The sequence below is a fragment of the Anoplopoma fimbria genome, chromosome 15, assembly GCF_027596085.1.
Source record: "Anoplopoma fimbria isolate UVic2021 breed Golden Eagle Sablefish chromosome 15, Afim_UVic_2022, whole genome shotgun sequence".
Lineage (NCBI taxonomy): Eukaryota > Metazoa > Chordata > Actinopteri > Perciformes > Anoplopomatidae > Anoplopoma > Anoplopoma fimbria.
In genome coordinates this window covers 21,948,740-21,972,451 of record NC_072463.1, presented here as the reverse complement: position 1 = coordinate 21,972,451, position 23,712 = coordinate 21,948,740, and the positions used below count along the sequence as shown (strand labels likewise).

General features: G+C 41.9%; 1 protein-coding gene across 1 annotated transcript in view; it reads left to right on the top strand.

Moving 5' to 3' along the window:
- The window catches only part of asap2a (ArfGAP with SH3 domain, ankyrin repeat and PH domain 2a), a 53,135-nt gene that overhangs the window by 5,767 nt on the left and 23,656 nt on the right, over positions 1–23,712 (top strand). Inside the window, exons 2-4 of the mRNA XM_054613626.1 lie at positions 12,029–12,101; positions 17,833–17,978; positions 18,959–19,033. Of these exons, the coding sequence (XP_054469601.1) occupies positions 12,029–12,101; positions 17,833–17,978; positions 18,959–19,033 (294 nt within the window). The remainder of the gene's footprint in view (positions 1–12,028; positions 12,102–17,832; positions 17,979–18,958; positions 19,034–23,712) is intronic.

Genomic DNA, 23,712 nt, shown 5'->3' with positions numbered 1-23,712 from the left:
TTAAATAAGGAGTTGAGTGCCTGCTGTGAGCGTCTTTAGCCTCTCATCTCTTTATAGCGCCTCTAATCCTAATCCCAGGCCAGCAGTTGTTTCGGGTAAATGCATTCATCTGACACAAACCCATATCTCCTGTTAACACAAGATGATATTCATTTATTATCCAGCTTGACTCTAACTTGCTTTTCACTCTTAGACATAAATGCACCGGGAAGACCTAAATAACAAAACTCATGAACACTTCTTACCTCAAAACCAAGAGTTCCTGCTCAGGACTTGTAAGAATATGTGAGGCTGCCTTTGCTTCAATGTACTTGTCCGACTCTGCCTTGCTGTAGTTAATGCACCAAAGTCAAGTGACAGTTGGGACAGTAGATGTAGAGTGAGGGTGAAGGGAGGAGAAAGAACTGCACTGATCCTGCGAGAAATCCCATTTCAATTACAGGAAGCATTAAGCTTCTTAGGTGGTATACTGAAGACTGTCCGGAGTGGCTGGGTGTTTGGGCCGATCACTTGGACCAGACTGCCCAGCTAAGCCGTGTGTGCGTTAGAGCTTGTAGATCCATCAGTGTGTCCCTAAAGCTATTAAATGTGAATTGTCCTTGCATCGATAATCCTACTGTCTGGAGCCTTGTTTAAACTTTCCTCCAGGCCACCTGTTGCTGGGGGTGGGGGGGTGGGGGGCAGCTGTTGTCCCCAGCCAGGCCACAGCCGTTCACGCCAACCTTGCCTGGAATGGGGGGGAGGAATCGGGGCAGAAGAAGGTCAGGTCTCCCCTTGGCTCGGGAACTACTCCAGCATCAACACAAGCTGGCAGACTGACACATGGAGAAGAGAGCACACTTGCCTTCTGTTGTAAGCACATCGGCCATAAATCTTTGAAACATTTCAGCACAAAACAGTAGCAGAGAGCAAGAGTTTTGTCCCGCAATTACTTGAATGCTGTTTTCTTGGAAATTATCCCAAAATGGTGATGCACCATAGCTTTATGCATTGAGCGTTGATCAAAAGCTTTATTTATTGTGGCCCCTTGTACGTTTGGCTGGCACTTTTTAATTTATGTTGTACACATGCCAATAGCTGAACAGTAATTGGACTATAATAAATTGATATTTTTGGTTCAGAAGGGCAATTGAACAGGAACATTTGATACATTTCAGGATTGTTTTAACTGAACTCATATTTTGTACAAAGGAAGGAATAATTGCACCACAACGCACCTAGTCTTGGTTTTTCAGATTCGGTGCTGAATCACTCATTGGTTTTTAGCAAAGCCCCTTTTTATCCTCTATGTGGGACCTCAGTGTTTCAAACGGGATCTTTGTTTGAAATGAAAGGTGTCCCTCCAGCCTCCAGGGCCGGGTAGAGCAGGGTCTGTGTTATCACCCAGAGACAGGCTCTGACCCGGCCCTCATTATGATGCAGCAGCTCTCCCCATAGATTTACCAAGGTCGAAGGTCATGGTCCTGTCCCAATCGATTCAAAGACATGATCTCTCCTATCTCTGCTGGCCTGTGACTGTTTTGGTGTGATATGATTTTACTCACTCTTGAACACTGTTTATTCTCATTGAGTGCAGATGAGAGGGAATGAATGTATTACCACGATTGTGTGGCACTTATTAGCTATTTTTAGTCCTGGTAGGTTTGTTTGGTTTGGAGGATGGTGAAACTCTCCGTCCAGCAGGGTGGAGGGGAGGGGATGGAGGTGGAAGACGAGACTGGCTGTCCGACACAGAGGTTAGGGGGTTGGACACTAGGGGCCGTGGGGGTAAATAGGACCTTAAAGCTCATCTCATCCATCAGAGTGTCCTGGCCCAGATTGTCCGAGACGGCTGTTGTTGACGGCTATTGTTCCCCCACAGGCCCTGCCTCTCCATTAATGAACTCCACCCATTGATTCGTAGTCCTTGCCACTCCGCTCTGCTTGGGGCCAGGGTGTGGTGGGAGGGCTGAATCCTCACAGTTGTGTTGTCCTGCTGTCACTTTCACACAGGGAACAGGCCCAGACTTCTTCTTTTCTATTTGGGAAATGTTTTGAACTCCTTAGAAGCTCTCAGGGGATCTTTACTCAGATTGCTTTTGACTCAGCTGGGACCAAACTAGATCAGTTATATGGTGCTGCACTATTTGCTCATCATCATTTTGAATTAGTCTGTGTTTTGTAATGATTTATTTAACATTCTAAATAGTCTGATAAAAGCATTGTAAGAGTTTGCAAGAGTTGTTATACCAAAAACACATATTTGAAATGAAACCTGCTCTCATTTTATCCATTCAAGTTATATCTGAAGAGACTGTTGGTGAATTTCTCCTGAATCTTCAGCCCTTCAGATTGACTCTGTAGCACTGAAGGGCTGGGTTTACATCAAGAGAAACTCTTATCATGTTTCAAGTTTCCCCAGTGGAGCTCAAAAGAACTCATTTGAAATGTTTTCCTTTTTGTGCGATTGAATTGAGCTCTCAAACCCTCAATGGTACACAACACACACACTCAGACACATAGTCGTGCTCTCTGTAGTGTTTTACTGCAGCGTTTTCCAGGAGAAAACAGGTCATTTTCCCTCCGTCCCTCAGACTTCATCACACAGAACTGTGCGGTAACTGTTGGGCACTTTTCCTCTGGCGGTACTGCCTTGACACCATGAGGTTGACACGTGCGTCTAAGTGAAAAGAGCCAAAGAGAGACTCCATGGTGAAAAACTCCAAAATAGTTTTTTCCCCCTCAAAGCGCAGCACATTTGGTCTTTATTTCCCGGCCCCTCCTCCTAACTTGGTGTTTAACAGTCTCCTGCTGGTTTTACAAACTTCATTAAAGACTCCCCTCAAAGTCGGGAAGACCATTTTAAGAGGTTTTAAACTTGGCGCCAGACTCTCCACTGTGATTTTTATTCATTGCGTTTCAGGGCCTGACACATGTGTTACCCTCCTTTTTTATTTCATTTTTTTTTAAAGTGGTTCAGGAAATGGAGGTAGTGAGAAAATCGTAATGTATAAACGAGAACAATTGAAAGTGCAAGAAGAAGTACGTTTGAAACTTTGTTAGTGTCATCAGACTAGACACAAAAAGAAAAACCTCGCCACTGTAGTATTATCACCAGCTGTCTGATGAAACCAACCAGAAACAAAAGTTCTCTCTCCTTGTAAAGCAACATGAAAAACACATCAGCAGTCAACATGAAAGTTTGTTTTCTCTAACACTTTGGGCACTGCAGTTGATGTTGTCATCCCAGTGTGACTCCTAGCAGCTGGTGGTCAAGGCTCTGGTCCAACAGTGGTCTTTGTAGTTCTCACTGAGGAGCAAGAAAGCCCAAAGTGTCCCTGTGCTAAAATACCAAAAGGCCTGTAGGTAGATGGGATAATTGAAAAACGTGCAGCCAGGCTGGAAAAACCAGCACAGAAACAGAATTTAAAAAAAAAACAACCTCCTACTATGAAGTCAATGTCAAAGTTCAGTCTAACAAAGTACTTTCAATAGCCAAGCTTGAGCGTTTATGTCTGTTAATGAGCTTGTGTCAGACAGTCTTATGACATAGTAAAAAGCCCCCTCCCCCTCCCTTTCTCTCTGACCAACACTCCTACTGAACTTGAATGCTGGAGTTTTCCACGCGGCCCCTGGGGCAGTCTGACTACACACATCTCAGCTGTCTTAGAGAACAGAGGAACCCTGCAACCATGGCCTGTTAGCGCTCGGCTCGACGGAACCCATTTCTATCCCAATATTTACTTTACTCACTCAGCAAAGCACTGAGATGAGCTGTGAATGAAACACTTGAAAGGTTGTTTTCACTTTCCTACAGTGGATTTGTAGTTCTGGGTCCATTGAATGGACCCCGACTGGTCTTATAGTACAATGTTAAGCACACAACACCTAAACTGTAGCAGTAGAAGTTAGAGTGAACAGCTGGAGTCGGGCACAGCTTCCTCTGGGATCTTCCTCCTCTTTAATGCCTGTAGGGTTGAACTGTATATCTGACATATGTTCTGAATGATTCACAGCTTTTCCTATGTGGATGTTGAGGTAGAGAGAGAGAGTGCCCTTCCTGTGTTTACCCTTACTGTGCCACATGTGGAGCCATGTGTCTGCCTGAGAACTGGCCAGCAGTATATATGTACAGCACCAGGCGGCCACTTTAACGCCACACCTGCTGACGTGTCTCATTCTTTAACGTAGTGGTCAAGACTGCCTACTAATGATATGGTGTTGTATTTATTTTTCCACAGGGAAATTCTCCATAGATTGCTTTCAGGTTACTTAACATAACTGCTGGCAGGAAAACAAGGCTGTGGTGTATTACATCCATATTATTATTATGGTTTCTCCCCATTAACACCCTACAGTGATGCTGTGTGCTGCTGCTGTTTTGCAAGAAGGAGGAGGAGGCAGGGTTATGTGGGCAACCATATTGAACATCCCAATAATGGACTGCTATATTTATACTGTAATGGTGTAATGTTTCCACCCGGAATCCTCTCGATCCAAAACCTTTCCACTTTCTACAGGTGCTAACAAGAACCCACCCACGGGCTTCTACCGTGAACCCTTTCATATTCCATGGGTATGAACAAGAACCCACCAAGTCCTTTTATATCTCAATGGTTTTATCTGGAACCTTCATAGGGCCGGGCCTGATGTGGTGTGCAACCCACAACAATCATGGTCACAATCATAGTTTTTTGGGGGGTTGGTGGGCTGGGTTGGGTTGGGTTATGGGTGTTCCCAGTTAATATCCATGCTTTCAACAATCCTTGAACACTTTTTTGCAAAAATGTTCTTTCGATTAAAATGGTTCTTGATGGGACCTTTAGTCTCAAAAAGAACCCTCGAAGACCACTTTCTTCAAAATAGGGTTCAGACTCAGCTCTTCGGGAACAACCCCTTTGGAACCCTTTTTTCTAAATGTGCAGTTAATGATGGACAAATGGATTCGCTGGGAGATCAGTTTCACTTTTTGACGCTTCTCCAAACTGTGGGCCGTCCTCACCGCTGTGTTGAAATAAATACGATTAACAGGATGTCAAGTCTTGCCCATAATTTACAAATCAAAACCAGGGCTCTTTATTTTATGTTCCTTCTGGGTGAGAGCGTGTTGGAGTTTTATACACTCTCAGATGTTTTAGTAGTTTTCTTTGAGGAGTGAAGTTTGTTTGGGTTTGAAGTTTGATCGTCTGGTACCTTCATAAAACATGGATCACAACCAACCACAGCTATCACAGATCCTGTGCCCACACATGCACAAAATAAATTAGATAATTGTATCCCAGACTGCAGCCTTCTTATTGCCCGACTTCCACATTATGCGGCCTGTTTCCTCGCATAACTCTCCCTGATGCAAGGTTTAAAGGCTTTGGCAATGTAAGTAGACAAGTTATAAAGAGACACAAGACAAAACCCACATGTGTCTTTGTGTGTGTCAGCTATAAAAAAAAGTGTGTGGTGATGATGGTAGTAATACTACAGAGGGAGACGATTGCTTGGATTGTGTTTTGTTAAAACTGAACATGTGTGCGTGCTGTGTAGTGATGGGGCCTCTGAGAAAAGTGGGGCAGCGTCTTGTCGGGCAGACATGCTGTCATCAGCAGATAGTTAGTCGGCGGGAACAATGGGGCTGGCTCTCTGTCTTGTCTGTCAGTCACTCCAGCATGCAATCATGCAGGAATGTCTTTCTTCTTCAGACAGCGGAGGAAGAGGTGGAGAACACTACAATTTCTTGCGGTCAGCGGCGTCCTGCCCTCTTTCCCCGTCCTTCTGTTTTCATGTGAGGTCACCTTCGGTTTACATGTGTTGAAAACTTAAAATAGCCTTTTGCCGTTTAGGAAGACCAGATTGTTATTTTATTTAAGGGATGAAAAAAAATTCATTATTAAAATATAATTAATGATTTAAAGATGCTTACATCTCTCCAACACACACAAACGTCCCTTTGTTTCTCTGTCTTTTTTCAGTCCCACTAGAGCCAAAATTAGGATTTGATTGGTTGAAAAATAATCAGCAATTTTGTTTGATTGTAAACTGAATATTTTGGCTACAGACAAAACACGGCTTTTGAAGACCTCATCCAGGACTAACTTTGACTTTGACGTGTATTTTTTTTATTATTTCTTAATTTATTTATAGACCAAACAATGAATTCATTAGTATTTTTTAGGGGAAACCCATCTAAAACACGTGTTTGGTATCCAGAATTAGCTTTGTATTCTTCTTAGGTTGTAGATGTATAAAGTGACTTTCAATGTTTCATGTGAACAACTCAGAAAGTGGACAATGGCTGCACTATGTGAAGACTCATTGCCCCTGTCTTGCTTGAGTTTCCCTTCTTGTTTTGATTTTGAAGACCATGTCAATTGCTCGACCAAGCATATTGGATTAATTTGTCTTGGTCCTTGTAGTTGAACTTTGTGCTTACCCAGCTGAGCTTTGCCTTGTGACAGCAGTCAAAAATGTTACTTTATACAGAGTATAAAGTAACATTTATACCAAAGGTGGTTGTGGTAACTCCAGGGCCAACAGGAGGTGGGAGAGGATAGTCTCTTAAGGATCTCTTTATTGTCTTTATTCCTTTTGTTGTTTCACATTATTCATCTGTAGTCATCATATTTAATATAATTCTACCTTCTCATTCAGACGACCAAACTGTTACATTCTCAGAATGGAAAGATTGTCTGCTTGCCTCTGAACTTAAGTTCATACTGTAATCTATCTGAGCATCCTCAGCATTAATCGGGTTTACAGTGTATTCTTTCCCTCCCTATCTGTCCATGCACACACATTAGATATTGTCCATCTGTACCGTGCTCACAGAGAGCAGTAACCTGACACGTTTTGCTACTATCCGGGAAGTGCACCACCATAAGTGACCCAGCAGTGTTGTGATAGTCTGTGTAGGATTGGCAGATGGCACCTGATTGTAATCACGATAATGACGATGATGGACATGATGATGTCATGCATTAGTACGAGGATTTATTCAATTCGGTTTGGGGTTCCTCCTCCTGCTTCATCCAAATTCCCAAATGGTCAGTAAGCAGCAGGAAGGGAGTAAAGAGCCATTCTGGTTAGTTTACTCTGAGCTGCTATCAGGAGAGGGAAAATGCTGACATTGCAGTAGCATCATGTGAAGTGTGCTTGTGAAGCAGCTCCAGGCTCAGAGGCCGGGTCTATTGTGCGAGGATTCAGCTCTGATCCCGCGCTGTTGAAAGTGTACACGGCAGAGGAATTCCCCTCTCGCTGTGAATAGTTTTTGGGGTGCTACAAACAGGAGGGCTGGCACATTGTGTGGCCTGGTGCTCAGAGAAGAGTCACTTTGATGAACGCCAGAGTGGAAATGTGTGAAAGTGATTAAAGAGACCTGTATGTGTGTGTGTGTGTATACATGTGAGAGTGTGACTGATTTAGCGCAGTGTGTTTGTTGTGTTCAACAGGGATTGGTTTATTACCCCGCCTGTCTGTCCCCCACTTGTCTCGCCCCTTTCCCCCTCAGTCAACTCTGTGCAGATTGAAAGGGTCTGCTGGAGAGCGTGCGTGCGTGCGTGTGTGTGTGTGTGTGTGTGTGTGTGTGTGTGTGTGATCTTGGCTGGATGGGAGCTGTGATGTCAATGTGCATGTAAGGCTTTGACTGGTCAAACTGATTCACAGGCTCATTACTGATGTTATGTGGAGGTCAAACAGAGGCTTAGATCTGCCGATGTGCCTGTAGACAGTTTTAGTCAATAAAAAAAGGGGTCCATAGCTTTGCCATTTTATACTAACTGGACATGAGGTCGTAAACAAAAAGTAATGGAAATATATCGTTTTTTTTGTTTTCCAAGATCTGCTCGGAGCAGCTAAACCAACATCTGCTTTTGTGTTTTTTGCAGCTGTTAGTAGCTTCACCATTTCCTTTGTGCATTGCATTTTGGGACGCCCCAAACTCAAGCAGATTCAGTGCATATGACTTATTTGAATGGACCTTACGTTCCGCTACTCACTCCAAACCTGCATAGAATCCTCTATTTGTAGTTTGGATTTGGGGTACAGCAAAGGTTTGACCCTTGAGGCGGCTAAAGTTTACCTCTCCAAGAATAAATAAAATTCAAAAATGTTCGTTGAAGTTGATACATTTTGGGTCACAAGGCCGCTCATGATTATTATTTTATCATGAGGTTATCTGAATGTAAACCAACTAATGAAGAAGGGTTACACAGTTGCAGTGTACTGCTGCATGTCGCTGACAAAGAACTTCTAGTCCCCAAGCAGTTACATGATCCTAGAGCAGAACACATAGCTGATGCAGCGTATGCACCAAACCCTTTAGTTACAAAGTGAACAGATCGCCATAAATCTCTCGTCAATTTAGCTCGTCTTCCTCCACAAAAACATCAATGCTACTGCCACGGAGCCAAGCTCAGTGGGTGAGAGTGCTTTGTTTTTACATTCCTCCTCTTTTTTAATTTTTTGTACATTGTGATGAACTTAACATTGATGCCATGCACAATTTTGCTGTTCTAGTATGAAATTTGAATTAAAAACACTCTGGAAGCTTATTGATTTTTCAAACTAGCTCACCCTCGTTTGACCTCACATCCTCCTCACCAAACACAGTCACAGCATCAAATAATCAATAAATAAATGACAGTTTTAAGTAGGTTTGACAGGCTTGTTTAGAAATTGCATGCTGCATTCTGTCTGTTTATATAATATTTTAGTTATTGTGGATTTTTAAAGTTTTTTACTTATTTATTATTCTTTACTGTGTATTTACTTATTTATAATACTTGTTTTGATCTTTTTACTTATTTCTCTGCTGCTGTAATCCTGCAAATGTCCCCGCTGTGGGACTAATAAAGGATTATCATATCTTATCTTATACACAGTGGTAATGCAGTTCTGTGAAATATCAGTCTATTAAATAATTGCATATGCATGCAATATGAACAGCCATCAGCCATCTCTCTCTCAATTTTGTATATCTAAAGTCATACTCCACATTGTCGAGCCTTCTACTAACAGAAGCTCAGCTACCTGCAAAAATGCTTTCAGTTTCCTCGAAGGTGTTCGCTCCGAGTACTCAGAGCAGATTTTAATATAGAGAGTAGGGCCCAAGGTGGTGTCAGCTCAGCTAAGAAAACACTCAGCGTCTGTCTCCAGTTACCCTCTAAAAGTCTTTGTGTGGTTGGATTGGTTTGGCGGTGGAGACAGAGATGGTTCTCCGTGGCTGTATTTTTCTCACTTGTTGTCTCTGTGTTAGTTTTTTTAAATACCTGTTTAACAGCATACAGACAGGCATGGCTGTGTGGGGCCTGAGTTACAGTTTCGGGGATCTGTCCGAGCCAGACAGAGCTAATGGCATTTGTACCAGATGAGTCATTTAACTGGATTTAAAGGAACTAAAACCACAGCACTGTGACTCTAACTTTTGTTCAGAGGAACAAGTAGGTTCTGGTTGGCTTCTTTTAATTTGCACAGTTCCCATCAGGTTTTATTTTTAGTATGTGTTACTTTTACTAAGTACTGCTGTCTAGAAATAAACACATTTGTTGGGAAATGGTTGTTTTAACCTGCGCAAATGTTTTTTTTTAAATCTTAAGCGTCCTTGTTAAAGGTTTGAAAGATATAGAAGTAGTACAGCTGGAAAATGAATCAACGGTGAATTCATTTTCAATGTTTCTGAATAACTTTGACGCAGCTATGTAGAGCAACATAGATGTGGTGTCCTGGTCAGCCATGACACTGTGACAGTTAGAGAGCATGCATAACACCAGGACCCTGAAATTGAAGAAGCTAAATGGAATGCAGTCTTTATCAATTACACCTGTGCTTTTCCCTACTGTGACATGTCTATTTATCTATTTTCCCAACTTGTAAAAACTCCAATGAACTACTGAGCTGAATCAGACAGATTAAACAGAGTAAATGTAGTCAATGGTTGATTATTTACACATTTGCGTCTGCTATTAAATACCCTAATGCAGTGCCTGTTCTGTATCGGCAGATTGTATAGCTCTTGGCATTACTGCTTGCAGCGTTGTCGGGGGCAGGTGACCGTTCTGAGCGAGCCCATTGCTTGGCCCCGTAATTGCTGCTTGCAGCGTACTCAAGAACAGCTCATCGCCCATTGACTTCAGGTTGTGAAGTTAGTATATCCAGCATCCAGCAGCAAGAGTGAACTGCACCAACTTCGACACTGCACGTACTTGCCTCAACAGCAACACACTAGTGTAAAGTAGATCAGATGAACGGTTCTCCAGATATGTGAAGGACAGACAGTCAGAGATTCTTTGCTTTAAAGTTAGATTAGATGTCCTTTGCTGTGTGATTGAGCGCCACAACTCGTTTTCCTTGAAGCTTAACAAGCCTTGCATTTAATGAAAATGTTATAATACATGTTGTTTGTAAGCTTGCTGATAAATTAGAAGTATGCCAGAGCAAACTGTTTTGGTATTTTCTTTGAGCTCTGTGTTCTTCTTTTATTCTAGCCGTCCTCTAGCAGCAACACTCATTTCCCCTTTAAAGTCATGTCAGTCTTTTTTTCTCTCTGTTCTTTTTGTGCATCTTTGCAAGTGTGTGTGTGTGAGAGAGAAATATGACCCTGGGGGAATTTAAGTGCTCAGTGGTTCTTCCATTTTGCGATTGCAAACCGCTCATATCTTGGGTATTAATACAGCAAAGATTTATGGATTTAACAGTTTGTCACTATATCTAGTGGTGATGCTTAGAGGACAGTGTGTACAGTATTTGTGTGTATGTTACAGCTGAATGGGGACCATTGTGTGATTTTGTTTTCAGAGGGTTTGGGATTTGATATGTTTCAGTTGGATCGGGAGTAAGGAAAGGAAAAGTGGCGCCAGCTCTGGCCCGCTAGGGAGGACGAACTTAATAAAGTCCCTAAAAACTAATTTCCCCAAATCCCCCTCATCCTGAGAGACTCCCTCACTCATCACTGGTACAGTGCTGCATTGTCTCAGCTGGCCTCCCAGTGATTGTACTGGTTAGTGTGTGAGTCTCAATGCATGTGAAAGTCTGTGCAACTATGGGTAATTGTGTGTGTGTGTGTGTGTGTGTGTGTGTGTGTGTGTGTGTGTACATACACATCTCAGGGAAATTGTCCTTCATGTAAGAGACTGCAGATGCTCACTGCTCTTGCCCTACGAGCTATTATACTCATAAACACACACACACACACTAACACAAAAACCAATGATGGAGCACAGTTCTATTCTTAGCTTTGCCTTGAATAATTCATCAACTGCAGCTAGAATGGAGGTGGCATTGACACACACACAAACGGTACCCACCACATGGAGGCCTGCAGTCAGGGTGTGGACAAAAATAGCAGGAGCACCAAACAATTCAACTCAGGACAGCAACAACACAAACTGGGACCTCAGAAATCCACATCCTCTTCTCTCAATTGTATCAATTTTACAAAGTAGATAAATACTTTATCACTGCAGAGCTGTCATATTAGAATATTAGGGCTGCCATCTCTAAGTCGATGAGTTGACAAATGAGTTGTTCTTGTCTCAGTTGACTTTTTTCATGCTGAATGACTCCTTTCCAAGAAACATTTCAGCAAATGTATGGTAAACACAAGTTTAAAAGTGGCTTTTGTGTGATTCTTTATGGAGAAAATCTGTTTTACAGATCTGTCGATTAGATCAACTAATCAATTAGTCAACTAAGAATTTATTTGGTCAAGGACAGCCCTACATAATACTAATCTGGTTCTATAACTCTGAATCGTTGGCCACATCTTTAATAGTTCTCATGTTGCGCTCAGCTCGACCAATCGGAGCTTTGAATGTGGGATTAAAAAATGGGGATGTCATCCTCATACATGGCAAGCTACCTAGCAACGTTCATGAGAAATTGTGTCAGAAAAATGGCGACAAAAATGGTTTACATTGACGCAGGTTGTTTTTAAATGGACAAGTTTCTTTAATCAACTTGAAAAACACAAAATGCATTAATGTATGTCAAAATAATATTACATCTACTCTAACGTGAGTGCTGACATCTCAATGTGTGCCTCTTTGTGTGTCTGTCTGTACAGGCTCTGGATGTGGACCGAAGTGTTCTCTACAAGATGAAGAAGTCTGTAAAGGCCATCTACACGTCTGGTCTGGGTGAGTTCTCCTATCTGTCTCCTATCTTTCTTTTGCTGAGGCAGACATAGTATACCAATTTATTTTGGTATGTTATCATGGTCATTGTGGCTGCTTGTGCTGGTGTTGGGTGTTTCCAGCGTCTTTTGTCCGCCCTGCCTGATAGAAACCCTGCTGAGAGAGAGAGAAAGAGAGGGATAGAGACCTCTGAACAATGTGCTGAGCATGTCTTTTTCAGAACAGTGTGAGCTCTGTTCAGACCAGAGGGACAGCTGTCTGATCCAGACCCCCAAAGGAACAGCTGGGGAGGGGCACCCACTGTGTTTGTGTGTGGCTGCTGAGGCATGGACACGCTCACGTTTTCACCTCACTGTGCATTTACATACATGAGGTGCCTTTTTGTCGCTACCCGACTCAGAACCTCTATTGTGACATGAAAGGCTGACATTGTGAGTGTGTATGTGCATGTCTGTGTATATAAGATGAACCTGTAGGGTTTTTTCACCCTGTTCAGCTGCCAAAATGAACCCCCCTGATGGTGATGAATTACCTTCATTTGAATCTGTGTGGTTAGTGCAGCAGAATACACACACACACGTGTTTGAGAATTGCAGGTGTTTCAGGCAGTTTGTTTCCATTATGAACAAGATCGTAGATCGTAGATAGGAAAAATTGCGTAGAAGCAAATCAACCTTTTTGCCTTCAAGCCTGAAACTTGAATGCGGTCATTTACAGTTAGTCTATGCGAAGCTGGCATTGCCTGAGGTCACATTTTGTTATCATTCAGAAAAAGCCACCCAGACTGTTTTGAATATAAGCAAAATTATTCAATGAAGCCCTCTGTTTTATGCCTGTGTCGATCCTGTATCTCTAGAACATGACACATATACTTGAATGAAAATTTATGATTATGATATATGTTCCAATTATTGAGTAGTCTGCTGTTTCAGCCCATTTTATACAGTGACTGCATATTTAAAATGGCACTAATCGATATTAACAATGGAAGTGGGTTAAAGTAATATAATCAATTCTAGTTCTCTTAGTTTAGACTTTTCAAATTGATCAGCAGTGTAATTACATATAAATTGTGTATCATGCATTTGAAAATGGTTTGTAAAGATTTGAAGTCTTTAGGCGCTAAAACTTGCAAATACACTGGTAAGGTCCATTAAGCAAATACGAGCTCATATATAAACACTGCAACTTGATTAAATGTATCCATTATCAGGAAGTAATGGACGACGTGGAGGCCAGAACCCTCTGTGTTAAGTCCATTAATAGCTGAAAATGGACACCTCGAAGGGCATAATCCCGCTTAAACCATGGTCAATTGTCAAAGAAAAAAAAGAAGTACCATCCCATATAATTCTTATGCAATGGAAACATTATTGACTGCTGCGGTAAATAGGACAGACCTTAGTTACGATTTGGCAACAGGAGGTCATTTTTAGTCCGCTCAGCTCATAGAAACCTTTGTCTCCTCTATGATGCAGAAAGCTAAAGCTATGCTTACAAGATTCAAAGTCAGTGACATTGTGTACGGTTAAGAATCACTAAATGAAATGTGAGAGTATGTTTCACAACAGGACAAACTAGCTATCTAGACATGTCATTGCCCGCGAATCAATCAGTATTTTCAGGGAATCTTGATAGTCTGACCATTGCATAAAAAACATTCATTCATACAGGTAAGATTGTAGGTACATTTTACTTTCAGAGAGTAAATGCCAACATACCATAACTCTATATGCTGACATGTTAAAAAACAGATGTGTTACAGCATCTAAGGCAAATCCAAAGCAAAGAGTGAGAGCACAGATTTTGTATTAATATTATTCAAAGAGGATGCTCGGATGAATCCAGAATATTGAGGCACACAACAGGGAGCCTCAACACTGACTGCCTTAATACTCAGAGAATACACTCTGTCCTGGTAGAACTGGCTGTCGAGCTCAAACCATGGAAGCATATTTTATCTTCTCTTACATGAGGAATACTAATGATGAGGAGGTGAGGGGTAGAATGAGGTTTGGTTAGAATGGGAGAGGCTGAGCAAGCGAAGTGACCTCATAGCAGAGAGTCAGAAAAAGATGGGAAATGGGAGAGAAAAATACCGGGAAAACTGTACAGATGAGCAAGAGAGCCCCATGTTGCTGCAGGCGGCTGTCAGCTTGTCAGCTTGTGGGTTTTGATGAATAAACCAGCAGCAGCATCTCAAACCCCCGAAGAAAAACTGTAGCGGATCGAGCAGAGCCGCTTGGACGGACCTGCCAAAGCTGCCGAACAGATAACGAATCAAGGCAGACGAGTGAACGTTGTGTCCCTGCTGCTGTACCTATAGCTGAGCAGGATGGAGTCGCTGAACAATGTTGCATTGGGAAAACAATATAACATAACTCAATATTATGGCATCTGGGCTGACCTTGACATTCTGGTCATACATTCCTCTCTTGACTACAAGGTAACAGATACAATGAGACTCCCACAAGCTTAAATGTAATAAACTGGATGCATGTCTGAGTAAAAAGATCAGATGAGACACTGAAACAAAGCATTCTCCTGTGGGTAAAAGGTAACTTTTCCCACTGCCGGTGGCCATATTGTTCAGTGGACATGGAGTCCAGTGTGGTTTTCTTAGGACGTAGGGAGATATGGAATTGATCTGAGGTCAGCCGCACATTCTGATAGTGAGCGTCAGAGCGTCAGCAGACCAGAGTGTGAGGGAGAGTCCGAGAGAGGAAGCAGAGGCCAGTCTGCTATCTGGTGATTAAAACACTGTGTGTGTGTGTGTGTGTCTGTGTCTCTGTGTCTGTGAGTAAGGGAGAGCGATGGAAGATGCTGCAAAACAAGCCTGGAAACAATATATTATGGGGTTTTTTCTCCATGTGTGTAAGAGAGGGATGTGACAGTAAAGGATGTTGTACACAACTGGATATTAGCAGGCCCTTTATGCGTGTAAAAGTGTGTGTTTATGTGTGTTCTCATGCGTCATGGCCTCTGTCCTCCAGTAAACATGGGGTCTAAAGGTATTTATTATTATTTTATTGATGATAAGGGGTCTCAAGTAGAAATAGTTTTAAGAGTTTTGTTTTTTTAAGCACTTGCAAGCTAAAAAAAAACTATATGCAATAGAGTATTTTAGTCTTACTAAAAAGCATATAACATTAACAGGGTCTAGTTTTTAGAGTGACTCTCGTATAACTATGGAAAGCCCATGTTTCTTTAAGAAAGCCCCTGAACACCAGGTTACTGTATTGGAGATGTTTAGGCAACATGTAGAGCAGCACTCAATTAGCAGGTTTTGTTTTCAGTGCAAACTAAAGAAAAAAGCCGCCTCTGTCCTCGTGTCTCACTGCTTTTGGTTCCTTTCTCTGCCATCTTACGTAAAAGTAGCTCAGCATGTCAAGCCGAAAATGGCGACGATTGCAGTCCAGAGGTGCTCTCTGCTGCAGACTGCATGTGTGATGCGTTAGGTCATGTGACAACAAATACACATGTAACTCACTAAGCAGTCCAGGGGGGTTTGGGCTGATGGTGCTGAATAGCAGAGCTGAGAGCTCTCATGTGCCACTTCAAAAACAACGGCAGGCCACCGCCCTGTCTGCCCAGAGTCCAGCAGAGCCACTGCCAAACAGCTAGAGCTGATGTGTAAATTAGGCTAGTAGGCTGCGGGTATGTGGTGAGGGTCGGCGTCTGACACGTGACACACGATCAAGGTTTATTTTTATCTCTGTATGACACATTACACTGCTTTGATCCAGAAGCTGTTTTTAGTAGGACTTAGTAAAAAAAAAAATTGATTTAATTGTCAACAAAATGCTCTTTTTGTCTCACCAACTATGTACAACCCAACGATATTTCATTTTCTGGAAGACTAAGATACCTCGAGATATTTACGTTGGAGAAGCTTTAGACAGTTTATTTTGCTTAAAAATTACTCATCATTTTATGGATCATCATCTTATTTGCAATTTCTATGTTTTGGGTCAGAAACTTTTTCTTTCTGTATTCTTAAATGTGACCAGCCTCTTGTATGTTTAAAAAAAGAAATACAGTTTAAATGCAAATTATTCTTTTGAGTCTATCATTCCGTTAAAAATCAAAAAACCAAGGGGCTAAAGTCTCAAACAATAATTTAGATATGATCTACAAAAAGTTAATATTTAACAGTTAAATAGTCTTTTTTTATTTATTAAGTCATTTCATAAGTCAAGTTTCTCTCTCTTTTATATTAATTAAGTAAATATTTATTAAAAATGGACTTTTTGGTTTGTTTGTTAAAAATAGGCATCTTTGTGTGTCTTTTATCTAGCCGTATTGGGGGGAAAAGAAACACTGTCTCAGGTACTTCAAACTAGAAGCTGTTCAAAACTCTGCTGTGAGTCTTGTAGCAGCTTAATCATCCCGCTCAGCTGTGGTTTTAAATTGGATTTGTCTGATGTGAGGAGGTCAGCAGGTAGTGACTCAGAGGATTTCAGCTTTCCCCTTTTAATAACATGATACATATCTCTGCAGTGGAGACAAGAGCTGATTAATATAAACCTGCCACATCTGTGAACCTGTCGCTTTTCTTTGTGTGTGTGTGTGTGTGTGTGTGTGTGTGTGTGTAGGTGTTGCAGATGGAAATCTGAGTCATGATGTGGCAGCAGGTGTCTTTTTAATGTACATCTCTTTTTTCCTTTTCCTCGAGTCCCTCCCTCATGCTGCCCGCCACCGTCAATACCCCTCCGTTGCCTCTGTCACGTCTCTTAGTGACTGTTGTCATAGCAACAGTCCCCAGTGCCCCATCCCTTGCTCCACTGCTGTCCCGGTGGCATTAGCTGTTATCAGCTGCCTAGTCTGGCGTGGAGTGAATTAAGTGGAATCATCTAGGCCTAACCCTGTGATAGATTAAGTCGACTTTAGACACGCAAGGAGACTTAGTTTAGTTTTGGGGCCGACACAGTGAATATTTATTTTCTTCTTCCGGCCTTTTGTTTTTTGATCAAAATATTATTTAATCCCTGGTGCTTCCTGTCCCTTAAGAGAAACATTACATTGAAAAGCAAATACAGGTGAGGTTGGAGAAGGTAATGGAGGTAGATATTTCAAGATCATAACCATCGAAACTGTGGATAAATGTAAACATAACAAGAAATAAACTAGAAGCCCTCACATTTACAGTTTTCTCTGTTCATTTTCATTTTCAGAAGTAGGATGACAACCATACACTGTATAGAAAAAGAGACATCACCTATTGGTTTGTGGGCTTTGGTTTTGAAGCCACGGGTTTGTTTGTTTTGTTGCTAGTTTGGTTCAACTAACAGCCCAAAGATATTGAATTTGCGGTGACATCAAACCGAGAAAAGCAGCCATTCTCATAATTTTCACTTCTTATGTTGATAGCTATTGTTTTCTCATCAGTTAGTTTGCACATTATAATGACGTTGACAAGATGATCTGTCTGTTTGGCTCAGCAGAATCAGATCACATTGTATTTACTCTAATTCATCTGAGCAGGATCTTGCAAAGTGGGGTGAAAGAGTTGAGAAAAGTAGAGACAAATGGTTCAATCATTGGTTGAAAACCGACCAGCCGGAAGAGTGGATCTTTGTTCACTGAAAGTCTACCATACATTATTAATATCCAGTGATTGATTTTTGACTTGAAACGATCAGAGAGTGAAACCCCTTAGTTTAACTCCGACAACCTGTCAAAGCTGACCTCTGTTTGTGTCTGTTTGTGTCTGTTTGTGTGCGTGTGTTTCCAGCCCATGTAGAGAATGAGGAGCAGTACACTCAGGCCCTGGAGAAGTTTGGAGAAAACTGTGTGTACAGAGATGATCCTGATCTGGGTTCAGCTTTCCTCAAGTTCTCCGTCTTCACCAAGGAGCTCACTGCGCTCTTCAAAAACCTGGTGAGTCTTATCTGGTGGTGTGTGTGTCTCTGTAAACGTGTGGTTTAATGTGTGTATTTGTTAGTCAAAGGATTGGGAAAAATCTTCTGGGACAAAAAAAGATTTCCATCCTCTCCCTAATTGTCTGTATCCCCTTAAGTCACTATGTGTGCTCTCTAACACACTCACACACCGAGTCCAGCAGGAACCTAAAGCCCTCAGGGAGGTAGCTCTAGTTTTTCCATTTAGATGGCCAACGAGCCGCTACAACACCAAATATCTGCTCGATCTAAGTCCACCTGATCTGTTAAATCCAGGTTTGTATGGAGGCCAAAGCTTTATTAGAAAAATCTGACGCCATGATGTGAGGTCTGTCCCTTCCCCCTGGACACTGTATCGACTCACCCAGAGGCCAGGAGCTTGGGATTTTATGTTACTGTTATCTCAATACCTTATATTAAAGAAATATGAGCTGCAGTCTGACCTGGATGTGAAGATGTAATCTCTCCAGGCTTGAGCAAGCACTCGCTTCCCTAAAAAACATGTGCAGCACTACACACAGAGGCTCACAGTGACGTGCAAACTGGGGAGTTACTTGTCTCTTAATGGTTCATTTATATTTTTGCCTTTTTAATGATGTGAAAGTTCAAGCAATTAAAAGATGTTGCTCAAGGTGCAAACTGTTAGAGATAAGCAAAAACATGGCAAAGTATAATAAACCCATTGTCCCTCATTTAGCTTTTTCAACATCTAAACACCATAATACACTGATGACCACAAGAGAGGAAAGCTCACTCACATCTCTACCTTAAGTGCCTCCCCTTTGTCATTTAGCTATTTCCCTGTTGGACACACAGCACAAGCACACACACAAACACAACACACTAAAGGATTACATCTCAGTGGCGTCGAGCTCCCCTGACTTTCAGTTACCTGCTGGTTTTAAATCCTCTGATGTAACCCTTCAACTCTTATCTGTCTCTCTCCTCACCCTCCTCCAGTTCCAAAACATGAACAACATCATCACGTTTCCTCTGGACAGCCTGCTGAAAGGAGACCTGAAGGGAGTCAAAGGGGTAAGGCAACAAACAGCGTGGTATTGTGTTACTTTTCTACCTCAGAGGAAGTGTTAAACCTGAAGATGAATTGAGTTCATCTCTGTGGTAAAGTTTAATCTGCTGCTTCAAAGTGGTTTGATGCAGCCTTGACAATCATTGCCAACCTTGAAGTCCTGCTGCCTCTCTGAGGAGGTGAATAACAAGCTTCTCTGATCTACCTCAGGACAGAGAAAGTAAAAGTAGAGACTAGTAGAGAGTCAATAAAATAGTTGACAGAATACATTCGTCTTTATGAATCTACAAAATCAAAAACTTCACCCATCACTTACCGATGTGTATTAAAACATACGCATGGTGCCTACAATAACTCAGCATTATGGAAGTTATGCGAAACTGGGACTGGCACTAAGGTTATGATCAATGTATTGGGGGGTTTAGCGTGGAGATGATCCAGTCAATGAATTGGTAAATTGGCCCGGAAGAATTTCTGCACACCAAAGATTCTTTAAAACACCCTGAGCCCAAGTTGGCTCTACGAAGTATCAAAATAAAGAAACAAATACATAAAAATAATTGTTTGAGGTTGGTTAACAGGCCATTTACCCATAACTTACCCTATCCCAAATCTGATTTATTTTAGAGCGTCTTGGACTCTAAGGACTAACAGAAACACTACCTAAGTTTCAGTAGCAATTGCAAAACTCTTTTGACACCTCATATTCAAAAGTATAAACATGCTTTTTCTATGAAATCATTCTCTTTTTTTCTTAGCAAAGGATCCAGAGTTCACAACACAAACGGGCGTAAAGAACTTGGCTCAAAAATGTCAGGAAATTGGCCATTTTGCGGGTATTTTATGCCTTTATTTGAGAACTGACCGTATGGAGATCACAGGAAGCGACGGTAGAGAAGGATGGGGAATAACATGCAACTGTTCTCCTTGTCCAGACTTTACAGTTCATGGTGCCTTAAACCCAAAGGCAACCAGGGTGACAACATTTAGTTCTTTCTAATCAGAGAATACGTAAACAAAACAGCAAAACTGACCAGCTTTTAGTACGTGACAGTTTCAGATACTTGATGCTACAGACACATTACGATCTCTACCAAAAAAGTCCTGTGGTTCAGTACACAGCCGTTAGTCAGACAGTCGGTCATGTGCATCAACCAAACAGACTAAACCCAGACAGATGCACGTTAACAGCCTCTGTAGCTCTGTAATGCAATCGGCACTCGTTACTGTCCAGGGCTGTCTGTGACCTTTTCACTCTCCAGGCACATGATTGGCTGCAGCCTCCAACGAGGTATGATGCGATTAAGCCAGCTCTCTAATGAGGCTGGTTGCCATAGAAACTTTGGTTGTCCCTGTGAAACTGTCTTGACCTCTGAACTGTTTGTCCTCTTTTTGTTTTTCTCTTACTCTTTTGTTCGTCTCTCAAGTGTGATGTTTTCGTACAAGCCTCAATCGGATTTTCTCTTCCTTGATTTCCTTTCTCGATCTCTCTCTTAACACCTCTTGTCTGTCTCCATCGTTCTTCCCCTCCTTTGTCTCCTTTACTCTGTCCCTCCCGCCCACTGAAGCTCTGGCAGCCAGTCATATCTGTAATGCTTACCCACTTATTGCTCATCAGCCCTCTGATGATTCTCATCACCCCAGTGACATGGTGGCTAATGAGCTGCTGGTTATTTCATACCTCAGGACACACACACACACACACACACATTTACACACACACCCTCACATAAAGCACATAAAGGAGAAGGGAGAGAAAAAAGACATCTAGAAATGAAATGATGGGTTATTTCTTGTCTTTGTTCACTACTACACCCGTCTCCTAACCTGTTGCTCACCTCCACAGCCCGAGGCTTTCCCCTTGTCCATCCCTTCCCCTTCATCATCTTCCTCCTCCTCTGTCATTATCCTGCTTCTTCACTCCTGTCCTCTCCAGGGGGAAGTTTCCTGTTAGGAGAGAGGGAAGCAGGAAGAAGTACAGACCTGCATGAAAGGCTGCTTAGACAGCAGTGAGAGACGGAAAGAGAGTAGGATGAAGTAATTGGATTATATAAATTTCATTAAATAGGAGTGTATTCAAAAGAGTCTATTGAGAGAAATTAGTATCAACGTTGATGACGAGTGTGTGTTTCATGGTTCACAAATCAAAACACGATTTTTGTGTGAAATAATGATAAAATACAAATTGAATAGATGTCAGTATTCTACATGTATATATTTATATACCTGTTGAGATGCTTCTTCTGCATATAAATGTCTAAAAGTACGTTTCAAATATTTAATTTCCCTTCAATGCATAAAATAGCAATCTGGTATCTTTTAAATGCTCTGCAATTACTGCAGCTATGTGGCAGCTAAAATAGCCGCCAGTCCTATTGTTTGATTTAGCTCAGGACTTAATGGGTTTCTGGTGGCCGTTGTTCCCTCCGAGCTTGTTAATATTCTACCGGTGCCGTCTTTGGCAATGAGTGCGATGAACTAACCCCGAGGGAGGCAGCCTCTAATGGCTCTGTGATTAGAGGGCTACCACCTAGCAACCTGTCACTGCTGTTACTGAGATAAAAATCTACCATTTTCCACCTCGTCTAACCCCATGGTCATTTCACCACAGAGGGGAATTTGTATTTTCATAGCCGAAGGTTTCTGTGAAATATCTGCAAAAAGCTTTTGTTTGCCATAAATATTTAACTTTACTCAGGACACAGCTCAGTTAGTGCAGCACTCGCATTAAAAGGCTGGGGTGGGGTCCCTGGAAGACCCAGTGGTGTTTTTACTGAAGATAAACACACACTCCAGTCAGGGTGAAAATGGAAAGTGCTGAGTCCACAAAACATTTCTGCTAACAGCGGACTTTCAGCATGGATGCCGGCATGATGTCATGCCTGCAGCCGACCCGCTCGTCCTCTGCTCATTGACCAGTCTGTGATTCTAACCCACCATGAGTCATATCAGCTTATCACTATTCAGCTACAGTGTTTGGATAGTTGCCATTGTGTTTTTGTAAGTACGGAGTGTGAGGAGGGGGAGTTTGGGGTCCTGCATCCTTTCTCATGCTCGCTGAGTGAGATTTGAGATAAGAGAAGATTATGAATCGAGGCTTTTCCTCATTGGCTTGCACACTCTTCTATCAACTAAGACATCAGCAGCATCAGTAGTTTTTCAAGTTACTGAACCAGGGATTTGCAAACAGCAGAAGTAGCAGATTCAGATTCAGTCAAAATTATAAAAAAAAAAATTTAATTAATAATATAAAATTATATTATTAATTATAACAAATCACACTTACTGCTAGCCTTGCAGATGTTTGTTTTATTTGTTCAGGTTTTGGGATGTCTAGTCGCCTTCTTTTCTGCCTCCACTCCTAATATGACGGTGATATATTGTGGCATGAAAAAGGACATCTAAAAAATGTAATGGCAAAATCTGGTAAAAATGTCCTCGATATTTACCACACAGACAAGATATAAATTACAACAATTCGATGTTTCGGTTTCCGTGATATTAAATTGGACAGAAAAAGCCTTTTCACAAAGTGTTTATTTTTTTGTAATGTGGATGAACTGATTCTTATAGCTGTTCAAATGCAAAAGTGCTACAGATCCAAACTAAACTCTGCCTTCACTACTGCTGACCAGTTTAAGTCCATTCACTACTGCAGTGGGAAAAGGTGTGTGGAATGTGTAACAGGAAGTGCTATTCCTGAGTGTACGACCTGTGTGGTCGTAGGTAGGAAGAGGTGATACATTTGCCGATGGAGGCCACTGTCAAGGGCATGACATTCCTTTGGACTCAACCAGACAGGGAACCAGGACGCTAAGAGCTCGCCGGTCTCTCTGGGAGTTATTTGCCCCGTGCCTTGGCCTATTCTGCACAGCCATTCCCAGCCCTGCAAAGCCTGATTCTGGTATTTTTAGCCATTGTTACCATTTTCTCCTCTCTCTGGCTCTGACATTTCCTTCCGCTCAGCCTCTCTTTTCTCTCTGGCTCTCTCTTGACCCACGTTACTTTTTTTTTTTTTTTTTTTAATGGCTTCCTCGTTTGCTTTGTTTTTTTTTTTCCTCACTGGCTTGATCTTTCACTTTGGTGTTGAGTTTGTTTTTTTGTATTTTTATAGTCTTTTATGCTCTCTTTCCTCTAGTGGTTTCTGCCCTTGAGCTGGTTGGCTGAATAGCAGAGTGGTCATTGGCTTGGAGCAGTGAACCAGACTGTGATGTAGTGGGCTAACGGGTTGAGCCTCTGCTGTTGAAGTGGAGGTCAACCGCGGGATCACAGTCCTCTCTGGAGCTCTAACAAAAAAACTGAAGCCATTAGCTGTCTGTCCAGCCAAACCGGAATATATCTGTGTGCTTATCACATTCATGGACAGAAATGCACATTAAGTCAGATGTGAGTTCGGCTTAGGGTTTAAATGTTGCCCATAACAGGATGCAGAAGGTGTTTACTTTAGTTTTTGGAAAAAAAATGTTTTAGTTGAATGTTGTTGTTGTTATTGTTGCATGCTGTTGAGGAGATTTTCTTGGCGTCCTGGCTCTGCTGAAATGCATTTTCTAGGGAATGACACGGCCAATTGCACCCAGTAATGTCTGCTTTTGTTTGTCACAATCCCTGTTTAATGAGCATCACGGTGTTAGGGATGTTGTTTAATCAAGCACGTTGCTCTAGCAGCTGTTGAAAGCACAACCAT